Source organism: Onychomys torridus, chromosome 15 (genome assembly GCF_903995425.1).
Source record: "Onychomys torridus chromosome 15, mOncTor1.1, whole genome shotgun sequence".
Lineage (NCBI taxonomy): Eukaryota > Metazoa > Chordata > Mammalia > Rodentia > Cricetidae > Onychomys > Onychomys torridus.
The window spans coordinates 25,360,891-25,375,878 of NC_050457.1; the positions used below are offsets into that span (position 1 = coordinate 25,360,891).

At 47.4% G+C, this 14,988-nt stretch overlaps 1 protein-coding gene across 1 annotated transcript in view; it reads right to left on the reverse strand.

The window, feature by feature from the left end:
* The window catches only part of Pik3r1 (phosphoinositide-3-kinase regulatory subunit 1), an 81,825-nt gene extending 68,149 nt beyond the window's left edge, over nucleotides 1-13,676 (reverse strand). The window contains exons 1-2 of the mRNA XM_036206908.1: nucleotides 13,439-13,676; nucleotides 2,955-3,658 (exon numbers count right to left, since the gene is read on the reverse strand). Coding sequence (XP_036062801.1) covers nucleotides 2,955-3,288 — 334 coding nt within the window. The 5' untranslated portion in view covers nucleotides 3,289-3,658; nucleotides 13,439-13,676. The remainder of the gene's footprint in view (nucleotides 1-2,954; nucleotides 3,659-13,438) is intronic.
* Nucleotides 13,677-14,988: the final 1,312 nt, after the last annotated feature.

Consider the following 14,988-nt stretch of genomic DNA (forward strand, 5'->3'; position numbering starts at 1 on the left):
TGTTTTGTTGGTGTTGACATCTCCTGAACATTGACTATGTACCTGGCACTCACTAGCTCAGCTCCATAGCTTGTCCTCATGCAAATGCTTGTTCCCTATAACCCCACAACTAAATTTCATAGTCTTCCCTCAACATGAATGCACTTTAAGGAAAGAGAAAGGTAGATTCTATTGCATAAAGAGTCTACTTTGGGCCAGAGTGGAACGACAGTCTTCTTTGAAATACAGAGGGCTAGCCAGGAGCAGTGATCCACCGCTGTAGTCACGGGTACTTGGGAGGCAGAGTGGGCAGGATGGCCTGAGCCTCGGCGTTCAAGACCTCCTCTCAAGCATGAGGAAGAGAGAAGGGGATGACTGTGGTTCTGGAGAATCAACAGGTTAAAAGACACAAGGTTAGCATGCACACTGGCCCAAGCTTCCTCTGTCTACATCACTGCCCATCAACATGTGTCTGGTGTCCAGGTGCCCAGAGGAGAGAACTATGCACAGTTCTTAGGACTTGAAGAGTAGTAGCCTTATAAATGAGAGAAAGAAAACAGAGAACTCAAAAGAAGCCGCATTAGATGGAAGGGGTCCAAAGAAAGAAGACACGACTGAAGAGGTCTATTCTGTAAGAGGAGAAAAGAGAAGAAAGAAAAGAACTGCCTTTTCCTGCCGTCATACACTTTTCCACTACAAAGGCTCTGGAAATGAATACAGCTACAGCAAAGGAGAGCTGTATCTGTAACCAACACAGGAGCTGCTGACCTCCCACGTCACATGAATCATATTTAAATGAGACTCTGAGGCCAGCGTTCCTAGAGTATCTGATGAATGTTTAGTACAATGCCCTCCTCGTGACCCCCACTCCTTCCACAGTCTTCCCAGCCATTCAGTCACTGCTAATTTCTCATGTATGTCCAGGTCCATTCTTTCTAATATTTCCGTGGACGCTATCATGGGTCTCTTCTCGAATCCTACTAACATGTTTCATTTTTCTCTCTTTCCACACCTCGAAAAGAAAAATGAAAAGGCTGTTAAAAATCTCAGTGCTCACCAGAGAAAAGAAAGCATGGTAAATAGTGCAACACCTTACAAAAAAGAGAGTCATTTGTCCTGGAAGTCTTACTCCTTGACTGGGTATGACAGCCGAAGCGACTTACACTGGATAACAGTTATCAAATATCATTTCGCTTAGAAGCTATTTTCACCAAGTCTTTTTGTCAGTAATTATGACCTGGCACCCTCAACTCCACCTTTTGAGTCACCTCTAATTCAACTGAGCTATCTATTTATGGTTCTGCAACCCTTTGTATTTTGGGTGCAGTGAGATCATTTTTCTTAACTGAACCTACTTAACTGTTTCTAACTTTAAAAAAAATAAATAAATAAGAAGTCGGGAGACCAGAGAGAGAGAGAGATAAACAACCAGCAGCACTAGCTGCTCTTCCAGAATACTTGGCTGCAATTTCCCAACACCCGCATGGCAGCTTCCAACTTCATGTAGCTCCAGTTCAGGGGATCTGGCGCCCTCTATTGACTTCGGTGGGCACCTGCATGCCTGTAGTGCACATATACAGTCACACACACACACACACACACACACACACACACACACACACTAAAAATAAGTAAATCTTTCGATCTTTCAAAGACAAAGAGAAGTTAGGTCAGAAAACATATTATTTGATGGAGAAAAAACAATGACTTGTTTATCTTCAGTCTGCTAAACCAAAATATGGAAGAAACACAGTACTCAGAAAATTGTCTGTGCCTAGAACACATGGACAATTCAAGCCTTTTTGGTCTGCTTGCAAAAAAAAAAAAAAAAAAAAATGCTTTTAACTTACTGTAATTTTAAAAAGCCACATTATTTATTCTTATTAAATACAGTATCCCTTTGGAGTCCAATGCGGGAGGCATATCTCAAGTCTGTTCTTTGACATCATATTTTCCATCTTGTTTCCCAGTGCTAAAATGAATCTGCTTCTTAATTCTTATTCTGTCTTTCATCTGGGAAAGCCTGATGACACGGTGCGATCAGAATTCCTTGCAGAAACCTCCTACGCAGCCCCCATCCAGCTCTGTTCAGTATGCAACCACGGCTCAACAGCTTTATCTGTTTAATGTACCTAGTTATTCCTTTCTAAGTCTCTGGGGGTGGGTAGAAAGACTGCACCCCCCCACTTACACCCCCCCTAAAAAGGGGGGAAGGGGCAAGATTTTCTAGTGAGAAACAGTATCTCACAAAACAGACTGCACGAAAGCTGCACACAAAGCTGTCTTGGTGAGAAACTGAATAAAAGAGAATCTACCCAGGAGCAGCTGTGTCCAAGCCCAAGCATGCGCCATCTCCAACACTTGGATTTTGAGGGTAGCTTCCATCTAAGACAAGTACCCAGTGAGCCTGAGTTTCTCCTCACGGGGCCAAGCAGACTCCAAGCATTCTGCCACAATGGCACTGCCCTTGCGGGAACAGAAGCTTCTTTCCTTTTATGCTAACCCCAAGCCTTGAGAGGAAACCAAGGGGCAGATTCTAGGTTAGAAAAACAATGGTTTCTTCTCCGCGGAGATCTGTGGTCACTTTAAGACCCTACATTTTTCCATGCAAACCACATTAACATTAAATATGCTTATACTAGACTTACCCTTTGCTTTCCCAAAGCAGTACAATCCCCAAGAACGGGACGCCTGCGTTAATTCAGTGGCCACTGTAATAATAGTGTTTAATGATACTCACTAAACAGGCTCTCAGACACCATCTCCCAATTCATACAAACTCTCAACCACACAGAAGCAAACTGCTAGCCATGTCATGATTGACCAGACTTTTATACACTATATATTGGTTCAGGTCAACTTGCCAAGATGGCGTCTGCTCAGAGCTTAATGTCCTCGCTCAAATCTAAGATTTTACTAAGTAAAGAAACTAAACCCAAAAGGTCATTAAAGAACCAAACACTCATCATGCTGACCTGGCTGCTCAGTGTCTGCTTCAGTTTTTGAAGAACCTGGTGCAACAGGAAGAGGTCGAGGGGGCCGGGGCTTCGGAGTGGGAGGGGAAATTCTCTTCCTTCCAATGTACTCAACGTAGGTTCCCGGAAAGTCTCCTCTCTCCCCGGTAGTCTCATTATAACCATTTAACCAACCAATGTCTTCGGGCCGGGCTTCCTGTCCGTCAGTGAACCCAAGCGCCACTAAGGACCCTTTATTCACCGTCAGTATGTCCCCCAAGTGCAGGTCGATGTCCTCTTCTCGCTCTTTCTTGTAGTCATACAGGGCTCTGTACTGGTAGCCCTCGGCACTCATGTTTGAGCTCGATCACCCTGCCACAGAGGAGTCTGCTCGGACACCGCAGTCTGACTTTACGTCTGGAGGGAGAGTGAGTTCAGAGAATGGGCTAAAACCCCTAACAGGTGGCCAGCAGAAGACGAAGGGCCACTATCCAAAGGTTTAAGAGAGGGGACTGGCCATCCGGCTGTCCATCTGTCCTCCATCAATGGTGTGACTGAAGACACGGCTCTTCGCTCTCTGTGAGCCTCCCCGGTCTCCTTTTCAGCGACTTGTCAACACCTTGACTCCAGGCTGACTCTCACAGCGAGGCCCAATCCTCTCTGACGTTCTTGTCACACTGTCCATCTGTCGTCTGATTTTACTGACACTCCACTCACAGCTTCACCTAGCAAAAGCAAAAACAAGGCTTATGAATGCACATCACACTCGGCCATCTGTGGGGATTTGAATTTCTACTTCCATTCAACAAGTACTTAATCACTCTGGCAGACGACACACATAGGCCAGTGTGCTACTGCTTGACACAGTATACAAAACCAAGATTAGTGAGACAGTCCCTGCCTTCTAAGAACACTGGGCGGGACCGGAGCAGACGTGCTAACATGTGGCAATGTTCTGGAGATAAAAACTAGTACACAAGGAACCAAAACATTAGGTAACTGCCATAATAGACGCTGACATAAAATACCATGGGGTTCAAGTGAGAGACCACATCAAATTGCAGGAATCTGCAGACAGAATGGAATGTGGGGCATGATCCTGGGCACAGACAGACCAAGCAAATGTCATACTATGGAAAGAAGCACAGGCAGTCTCACCCATCAGAAGACAAAGATGGAAGAGTAAACCTGGGCTGGGAAGACAAGAAGGGCCATCTGAAATGCACCCGTGTCCAGTGAGTGTGAGTAAGTCCATCCTCTATAGTGAGCCTTGCATGGTGATGTTGGGGACGCAGTCACTCAGGGAATCCCAATCTGACCTCAGTGCCCACGAGGGACTGGCACAGAGAGAAAAATGGAGGTGAGGGCTGCTGAGAAAGGTGAGGACAGAGACCAGAGAGGCAGCAGCAGGTACGTAAAGGTGCAAACTGGAGTAACACAGCATAAAGGAAAAGGTGTAGAAGGTGAAAAAATGCTCACGGGCGGAAGCAAGAAGGAAAAGTGTCTGATCCTGTGTTGCTGACAATTCCATTCTAATGTTAGGCAAAGGAAAGCCAAGAGACCTGATGGGCTCATGGGATATAGACATCTACTGCAGATGTGCTAGACATCCACTGCAGATGTGCTAGTGACTGGCCAAAAACTCCAGCTGAAATCAGGAGTACACCTGAGGTTTTGTAATTAGCTTTGACTAAAGTAGAAGTGATTTCAATGGGATGGGAACCATCAGACTTTCTGGGATGTCAGATTGCAGGCCAGTAATGAGGATAGCAACTAGATCTTAAGGAGTTGAGATATGAAAGGAAGTAGCTACGCTTACTGCTGCGGAAGTACTATGTAAAACAGGCTTGGGGGAGGCCAGGGTAATGAAAACCCTTTTCTTTCAATTGCCAAGCAATTGTGGGGGCAGAGGAATGGGAGACCAAAGTTAAGAGAACTTTAGTCACCATGGGTGGCTGATAGGAGGACAGCATGTAACATAGATCCACGCTGCACCTCGTTTATTTCTCAATGTTACCTTTACTGTAGAGACTAAATTCTAGCTAAAGGTTCCAGTTCACCAACCTGTACAATAAAGCAATACAAACACAGCCACACAAGTCTGTGTCAAAGAGACGTTCCTAAGTTTAGAAGAGAGAAACACTTTAGCAGTGGAGTGTTACAGGCACTTGTCAGTGTCGGCATCTTAAGAAGCACAATCTAGCCACAGATTAATTGTTATGTTGGCATTCAGAAGTGTAAAGTATTCAACTTCACATGGCTAAAGCCTCTTAGCTTTATACACTAACACTCTAAGGAGGGCTGCATATTAAAAGGAAGTAAAAACAAACACTGGAAATCTTTGTGTAGCAAGAATATTAATTTGGGATAGTACTCTACTTTGCATTTCAGGCATCAGAGGGAAAAAATATTAATGCAGCCAGTGGAGCGTATGAGAAAAATAAGCTATATTACGTTTGAAGAAAACCTCTCCTTCTGAAAGATCCAGAATCAAATTAAATATTCATTGCATAAATTCACACAAAAATGTAGAACTAGCAAATCTTTTTTTTTTTTTTTTTTTTTTTTGGTACTAATGTGCTCTGTACAAAAGAGACACAGAGCTCCGAAGAACATGAAAATTTACATATCCCTAAAAGCTTGGAAACCAGGCAATATGCCTAAGAATAATTTAATTCCTTCAAATCTGCCCTGAAATTTTTGTTAGCTTTTCCTGGCAATGTATGTCTTTTAGGGGGAGGGGAAAGTCCTAAGTCAGTAGCCAGGGCAGATCTTTCTGCCAGCTGGTGCCTTGCACTTCCTCAATTTCAACCACCCAGAGGACCAGTTTGGTGGGATTCTCAGTAGAACAGGAAATACAATGCCTCCAGCCCCCAGCAACCATGAAACAGGGCCTAGCACACAGCACAACAATACAACTAGGTTCCACACCAGCGACTCAGAAACTGCTCGAAGCCTTTGTAGGGCTCTCTGGACCTGAGATCCTCTTGAGTGTGCCTGGGGCTAAGTCCACACAAGGGAGTGAAACTCTGGGAGGAGTCTGATAACTGTAGGAGGCTAGATTCTTGAGAAGCAATCCCCACCCTGCGTGCTGAGACCTCGAAAATTGGGCCAATGCTCTCTCCCAGCCAGTGTCAGGCGTATCTTAAAAAGCTCTGCAGAACTCCAGGTCTTAGTCTGATAAAGGAACCCCAGATATCTTACGACTCGGGGATTGCAAAGACAGCATGCCTATCTACTCGGGGAGACTGCAGGTAGAGTACGGCCCGGAAGATCAATGCAGATGGTTAAGGTTGGCAGTCAAGGTCAGCAAGGACTGAGTGTCAGTGAAGCAGTCGGGAAGCAATGTTGTAAAAAGAGAGGGCGAGCACACCAGTCATTTATTTGGGTGGGGACCTGATCATGTGGTGACAGGGTTCAGAGAGACCTTGGCTGGGCACAGAGAGCACGACACAGCCCTCTCAGGCTGCACTCTGCACACTTTCTCTGGCCTGCCATACCCATTTAAATGAGGCAGTGTTAGCACGATCACCATCACATGATAAGTATTGGGAGCTGTGCCTACATTAACCCATTCCATCCTCACAACAGCCAAGGTGTTATAGATATTCTCATGTGACAGATGGAGAAAGTTTAGTGTCTCGGGCATAACTGCACTCAGCATCAGATATAGACTCTAAATTCAGATCCAGCCAGTGTGTGGAGCCTCCCACTTCTGAGACCACCATAACTTATTTCTGGACTCTGTGAGCTAAGATGCCCAGGGGCAGCCTAGGCACACCAGGAGCATCAACAATGCAGTACCCTGCCTGCTCTGGCTGGTCCCCCAGGAGAATTCTGTGGATCTGCCTTCACAGCAGTCACACAGGTAAGTGCAGCTGGCTTTCTAACTAACACATGCACAAAAAGAAGCCAGGATAACTAACTGGTCAGCACTCCAGCCAAATGCAGGACCCAGCACCTCAGTCATGCAAATGCCCTCCAAAGTGATTTCACTAAAATGCATTCTTGCCTACGAAGTCCATAAACTAAAAGACTCTCAAGTACATCACTTCTGGAAGACTGCCCACTTCTGGAATCCTGCCCTTCTCTGTCCTACAAATGTAGTAGCTTCTGCCACCTGTATCCCTCTTGGCCAGTCTGCCCTGTGCTACTCGCCTGGGCCCCACATGGCACAATTTCTAACAACTTAAGCTCCTCTCTGGGGAGATAAGGGAAGCATCAATCCAGAGTCACAGTGGGCTGTCACATCTAGAGGACCGGCAAGCTTGCCCTTAAATTGTCCCCAGGACTGCAGAACACCCAGCAGCTGGAATCATGAGCACCTGTGTGAGCCTCCTGAAGTCAATTTGGAGTTGTGACAGACAGGTATTTCCCACGTTCACCAAATGATGCCTCCCATTCTCTTGGGCTACAAACACCTGCCCAGCAAACTATTTCAACCCAGATTCAGAGTAAAGGTCATTTTATATGTGAATAATAGTCATCACCAACCAACTATTATTTGCGGGTAACTCAGGCAATTTTATGATATAAGCTGTAAGCTAAGGCATGTTAGGATACTGTATACTCTCCCGACAAAAGCATACAGGAATTCTGTGAAGAAGTTAAAAAATAACTTATTTTTTATACAAGATCACACGCAACTGCCCAGTTTCCTTATGGGAACTATTGTGCTCCAGTCTTTCAACCCTGTGTACGGCTGTCCACAGTCCCACTCCCTGGATGTAAACTTTCTTTCTCTGCTACCATACTCAGCAATTCTCATGTGATTTGCCCAGATAAAATTGTTCCTAATGCTTGACAAATAACAATCCCTGACTGCTCAATGTACAATGGCTTGAAAATAGTCTTTTTTTTTTTTTTAAGTTTAACCTTCTAACCCACAGGCACAATGAGAAAGAACCTAAGTCTCTGTAAAGCCCTCCGGTTTTGTTGACTTACTCTATTCACCTTTTACAAAGGACAGGATTTGGGGAACATAATGGGGAGTCAGAAATAAGGAACCTCCTCAAATTGCATTAAAAAAAAAAAAAAGCAAAGAAAAACCCCAAGAGATCTACTCATGCATTGCCATCCTGTGATGGCATTAGCAGTGTGACCCTGGGTGGTGGCACCAAGAAGGTCTATAGTCAAGACAAGGGCTTGACTATACCACCATGTGTAAACCTTTGTCCCTTAACATGTGGGCTCGGCGTCTAGGATAAATGTCCCACCTCAACTTACACAGTCTTTTGAAACACAACAACCATGACTTGAAAATCTGTCTGCCTTTCACAATTCTGGAAGTTATGAACCATTATAACTGACTAAGATCCTAGAAAACACCGTGTGTTTATATGTAAAGTGACGAGAGACTTGAATAGCCTCGTTTAAAATAGGATGGTTGGAAGAGGTGTGATCCACGTAAGCCCAACGTTACAGGTATCTAGTATCTCCATTCCTTTCCAGACCGACAGCTAAGCAGGATGTGCTGTCTGCCGCCACCCTCCAGGCTGGGTAGCAAATGTGGGTAGGTAGGGTGTGCAGGCTGGAATTCTTGCCTGCAAGCCCTTTAGAGGCAGGGACTACACACCCAGGTGACACATTCAGAGACAGGACTGCAAAGCAGATACAGCACTGGGTCCCTGAGCACACCAAGAAGAAGAGGAGAGGGCTACCCCGGCCCACCCACAGCAGCCCTTCTAGACTAGAGAGAGGGTCAGGATAGAGAAAGGGCTAGGATGATGGGCCATGTGACTAAGAAGAGAGCCTCCCATTGAGAGGAGGCTATGAGGCCCATGTGCCTGGGTCCCTGCACCACTATAGTAGAGACTGAAATGGTAGCCCTGGGAGGAATGAACAAAGGGAGATGCCCTAATGTGCCTCTTAGGGAAATAAAATATGGTCCTTAAAATTCATGGCAGGAAGGGTGAATTCTCTGTTGCAGCTAACAAGGGCTGCCCTGATCCATGCCTAGATGTGTAACTATTGGCCAGTCACGGAAGCCTCCCTCTGGCATCATTTCATCACCTGTGAGGCCGGTGGAAGAAGCAGACCTATACCTCACTGGGTCATTATGAGGATTAAAGGCAATTACACTCACAAAGCACGTAGCACATCGCACCGTGCTTCTCAGAACAAGCTTAATATAATTAACCCCAACTCAGTGCTCGCTGGGTGCCAGGCACAGTTCTTGGAGTTTTTGCATGCACCCTTACAAACTGCTGTAGCTTAATTACCAGCCCCATTTTGCAGATGAGAAAACAAGCAAAGTTAAACTGCAGGGATGGCATTCTCGTAACTGCTCTTAGGAACAATAGGTCTTCGAGCAAAAATATCAGCACTGAATGTCACTGCCGTTTACACTGCAGATTTAAAGCAGAAACAGACAGGTGCCAGGAATTTTCTCTGTGCGCTGCCTTTCAAGGCTGCAAGCAGTTCTAAAAGAAGCCTGAAGCTACCTAAAATAAAACCCTGCTGTAAATAGAGTCAGATAGAGCCTGCCTGTGGCCTTACCCCAAGTAATTCTCCCTCCGGACCCAAGGGGAGAAAGCAGCTCAGTAGAGGTCAGCGGGGTTATGTGGGAGGGCAACATGAATATGCTTGGTGGCAGGGCACAAGGTGGGAGTCATGACACTGTCCTCTAATTGGGTTTCATGGCTGCTCCCTAGGCTGCCCTCAGAGAGGAAAGATTGTGCGCGGCAATGCAATGGTCAGGAGAATAAGGGCAGCTGGGTCCTCACGGGACGAGACCAGCCCTCAGGGCCACAGAGGCATTCCAGGATGAAGGCTGACCCACTGGCAAGGCACCTCGCCTCTACCAACCCATAACACCCACTGGTGGAGCCTCCTGACCCTTTGGCCAGGTTCCTATGGCTTCAGTGCTCTCCCAGGTGATCATTAACCTGAGAACTATTTTGACTCCAGGTGCTTATAGGTATACATTTGATTTACTTTCAAGGAACACCGTGGTGGCGGAACAAAATCTCCAACAATGTTTCTCCAGTCCTTTTTTATTTCTTCAGAAAGCTTGTGCACTTATTCCACATTTCACCAGAAAAAGGTATGGGGGTGGGGGGAGGGGGATAGCATAAGCCAAATAAACAAGCTGTAAGTAATTACACAGTCTGTTTTTCAGTTCATTTAGCTTAGTGCACAAGAAATGGCCTTTAACTGCCACTACATTAGGCAAGTGATTTCAATAAGAGTATTGGCAAAGCCATGACAAAAAAAAAAAAAAAAAAAAATCACATGAGGGAGGAGACAAACGAGGCTTTAAAAGGCACAATAAATAATAATAATATATATATGAATGCTTTAAGAGTTCATCACAACCCATGTTTCAAGAAGAAGGAGAAAATGATACAATGTACACTATCTCATTTTAAAGTAAAAACAAAACTGACAATTGGGTTTGGTGGCACAGGCCTATAATCCCAGGATTTGGGAGGTAGAGGTAAAAGGCTCAAGAGTTCAAGCCAACTTCTGTTACATTGGTAGTTCAAGGACAGTCTGGACTAAATTTGACACTGCCTCCAAAATAAGGAGTACATACATATGTACGTACATACATACATACATACACACATACACACACACACACACACACACACACACACACCCCTGATAATTAATCCCTTCTATTGACAAGTGACTCTGTAGTTTTCAAAGCTTCGCCAGGATACTTCATGTCCTGCCTTTGCTAGCAAAGCCCTGTACCTTGCAAGGGGCTTTGTGCTTGGCCAATCTAATATGCATAACGGACTGACATTGGGGGCTAACTTCTTCTGTGTGTGCACCTTATTTATGAGAGAACCAAAAGCTCACGTAAACGTTAGCTCAGCTTGCTCCAGTCTACTTGACCATAAACCCTTTTTCCCCCTTAGTTGGCTAATCCACTATCTCTTTATCCAATAAAACACATTTTGCAAATCAAAAATGCCAACACAATAAAAGCTGGACCAGGATTGTTGCTGCTTTAACAAGCAGGTGGATAATTTTTCAAAGTGAATGCCTTTTACAACACTTTCCTGAAGTACTTAGGAGAAAGGGGGGTAGGAAGGAAATTTCAAAACACTATAACCTTAAAACTCATGGTGTTCATGGCAAAAGTTTAAAGGGATAGCCAACACTTTCAAGGGTACAAAGTTTGCATGAGTTGAAGAGACTTGTCCTTAAGAGTCAAAGCCTTTTGAGAATTGAAAGAGGAAAGGGGACAAGAATAGGTAATGGGGGAGTGGGTGTGACTAAACTATGTAACATGCATGTATAAACATGTCCTAAAAATTAAAAAAAAAAAAAAAATCATCAGCTTAGGTGTAAATAACATTTCCAAAAGATACATGCATACAACCCACCACGAACAGCCAAAATACATATTACTGTAATGTGCTCTATTGCTCCGTTTCCCCATACCAACTTTATATGGAAATGTATCAATGACGAAAAACAAAACAAAACAAAAAAACTAAAGAAAACAACATATTGAATTGGTGGGCAGTGAAACACTTTTTTACATGGCTACAGCGCATCACAGATGTGAAAAAAGCAGAGTGCTATCATAAAAAAAATGCAAATGAAAGGCAGATAACAATGTGCACATGGCGAAGATGTTATGCAACTAGGATCAGGTCCCAGTGCAAGATGAAAGTTAAGAGTGAACTCCCACAACAGTCTGAGAGGCAGGATCAGCTCCAGCCAACTTTCTTCAAATCATAAAACTGACAGATTGCTCTGGAAAAGTAGTGTGGCCTGCAACAGGCAACTAGAGGGAGGCGGCCAGCAGTGGCATTGCAGGGAACTTCTGCAAGGCAAGGAGCTTCCTCCACAGGCCTTCTCTATTTAAACCTGACTTTGAACTACCAAAGGTGCAAGAAAAATCCCGATCGTTTTCTTTGTAATAAGTAAAAACAGTTGTTTCCCACATTTTAAGCAACTTGGGTGCTTAAGAAAACGATCTGTTTACCATTAAGTGTTTTATCTCAAAAACTGTGAATGCAACTATTAAAAAAAGAAAGAAGAAAAAAAAAAGCTCATGATGTGCTAGTTCCTTGCTCAGTGACAAACGATGTATGGACACCTCACCTATGCAGAAGGCCCTTCAATCCTAATGATTTCTACTTTAGAAATCTACTAATCTGCTAATCCGTGGCAGAAATAACCCCATCTGCCTACTCTTCCAAGCTTTCTTTGCTCATAATTTACCATCTTTAAGGTGACCCAAGCATAGGATAAGCTAACAAAATACTAAGATGTTCTTCCACATGGAGTCTAGGTCAATCAGCTTTGGGAGCGTTCCTACCACCTAAAACTTGAAACTGGATCTCACTGAAATGACAATCTCATGCTACCTTCAAAACCCGGAACTGCTTCATCCTCTCCTACTTGGCACTGCCTGACAAAGAGGGAAAAGACAGGAAAAGAAAGGGAAAAAATGTTAAGCCCTAAAACCCATGAAACCACTAAATAAAGCATAAACTCACACCAGTACATTAAGAGAGCCTGCAGCTCCTCCAAGAATTAACGGTGGAAGTGAGACCTTTTCCGTATTACCAGTGCCGGGAGCAGAATTCTCCCGAATCCAGTGCCGGCACAAGCATTCAACATGTCACAGCCACTCTGCTCACACCCTTACGTTATTGTGCGCGAAAGCTGGTTACCAAAACGCATTTCTGTACATGCGTGCCTGGTCAGAGCGTTTCTATTCTCTTTGTCTCGTGATCCGCCGGGCAGTTTCTGCCTTTGGGAAGGAAGTGGCTTGCAGACAATCCCCCCCCCCCCCCTGATATTTTAGCTTAGGCTTGCACGCGGGCCGGCTTTCCCCGGTCGGCCGCATATTGCTGGGCAGGTCCCTCCAGGGTTGCCCCGCGTTAGGAAAAGCTGGATTTCCGGGCGGTGCCAGGATCCCACTCATTATGCCTCCAGCAACCTGCCCAAGCCCGGCGGGCGCCAGACGCCGAGCTAGAGCCCTAGCCACCGACCGCCCCGAGGCGCACTTCCCCCACCCCGGAAGAGGAGGGCGGCAAACTTCGGAGGGCGGGGGCTGGGGGTGAGCTCCGGGGACCCCCGTGGCCCAGCTCGGCCAGCAACCCCGGCTGCAGCTGCCGGGCCTTGAGGGGACGTCGCGCTAATGCAAAGAAAGCGACCCAGGAGCTCTGCCGGCTCCAGGAAGCTTGCAGGGCAATAGGGGACCCTCGGAAGCGTGAGGTGACGAAGGAAGAGGGGAGCCGGCGACCGCTGGCAACTCCGGGACCGAATGCGACCGGCAGCGAGCAAAGCCGGACCGGGGTAGCACCGAGGACACGAGAGCAGGAGGTGGTCGCGACCACGCAGGCTAGCCACTGGCCCGAGAAGCCTTCCCAGCCATCCCGAGATGCTGGCGACTAGGGGGTTGGCAGCTGGGTCGCTTCCCCTCGAGTGGCTCGGCAGCAGAAGCGGCTGCCGGTGACAGGAAGAGCCGCGGCCGAGCGCGTTCGCACCACCTCCCCCTCCCGGGTACACGGGGACCCACCGCCGCCACCTACCTCCGGGGCGGCTCGCTTCCTTCCTCTGCCCGGGCCTGAGCTTCAGCGTCCTCTCAGGGTCACGGCTCCCAGGCGCCTGCGATCCCGCTGCGACCCGCCGGCGCTTCGCTGTCCCGGCTCTTCGGCTGCACAGCGGTCCTCGCCGCGGCCGCTGCTTCCTTCCAACTCGGCTTCAGCTGCTCGCTCGCTACTCCTAGCCGTGCGCCCTCAGCTCCAGCGCCTGGCGCCAGCCCCGCCCCGGACACGCCCCTCCGTCCCGCCCCCAGACACACACCAATCAGCGCCCGAGACTCCGCCCCCAGAGCCCGAGCCGCGCCCTCCGCCTCTACCAGTCTCCGGGCGGGCGACCAGGGTCCAGGCGCTGTACTCAGTGCCTACGGCCCCTACCCCCACCCTCTCCCCCGGCTGCCCTCGCCTCCGCCCCCCGCACGGGGATGCCCCCGGGCGGCCGGACGGCGGGCGGTCTCCGCTGCGGAGCGCTCTACCTCTGCGCGCTTGCAGCTGGCTGGTCTGCGGGGCGTCTCCCAGGCCCGAAGCAGGGAGTGGAGGTGGGGACCCAGGGAGGTGGAAGATAAGTTCAGGCCTCCCCCGGGAGCCCCGTGCTTGCTACCGACGAGACCCTGCGTCTTTCGAGCCCACCAGAGCTTCAGCACAGTGCCTGGGGTCAGGAGGATGCAGATGCCAACGCTCGCCAAAGAAGGGAGGCCCTGTAATTTCTGGCTTTGCCAGCACAGCTTCCCTAGTGGTCAGAAAAACCGCGCCACCCGGCGTGGCACTCCCGGGGTGAAGGAGGGGTGAAAGGGTGAGCCGGAGCAACGAGTCCCCGCAGCCTGAGGCCGCCAGTAAAACCCTGGCACCGCCGCCTCCCGGACCCAGGCGGGACCTAGGGGAAAAGGAAGAGTTCTGGGAGAAGGGATCTCTGGCGGGCCTTGGACCACAGAGCCTATGTAGGTCATCCAGCCAGCCCATGGCCCTTTAATGCTTCTGACAGGCTGCAGAAGCGCAATACAATTCTATGGTTTCTAAAATGTAAAAATGCAGATCCCTGGAGTAGTAACCACATCTGAAGCTCCTCAAAAACAAAAGAGTGATGTTGGCTCGACCTTCCCACGATATGAGAAGATGTCAGCCCGTGTTTTGTTCTCCTGAAAACGTTCAAGAACTCTTGAACTTTTAAAAATTTGCTCCCAAGATAATGGCTTATTTTGCAGTGCAGGGACCTGCAGCCACCCACCCTTGTTGCCCTAAAATTCCTTTGTGCAGCTCTTCTCCAGGGTTCTGGCAAGGATCCTACTTTTTCTTAACCAAGTACTTAGTCTTTTTGTCAAATCTCAATTTGGGAGTGTATCAGTGTTGAGTGTTGGAAGCAAAGGGGGAAAAATGAATTTCACAGTTTATCCTTAGTAAATGCAACTTCATTTAAAGGTGACTCACATTCTACCAGATCGGAGATCTCCTTGCTACACTAGTCAGGTACTAATGTTCCAGTTACTCCTGGTATCTATTGAAGACAAAAGCAGGCACATTTAAGAATCCACCAATCACGTGGG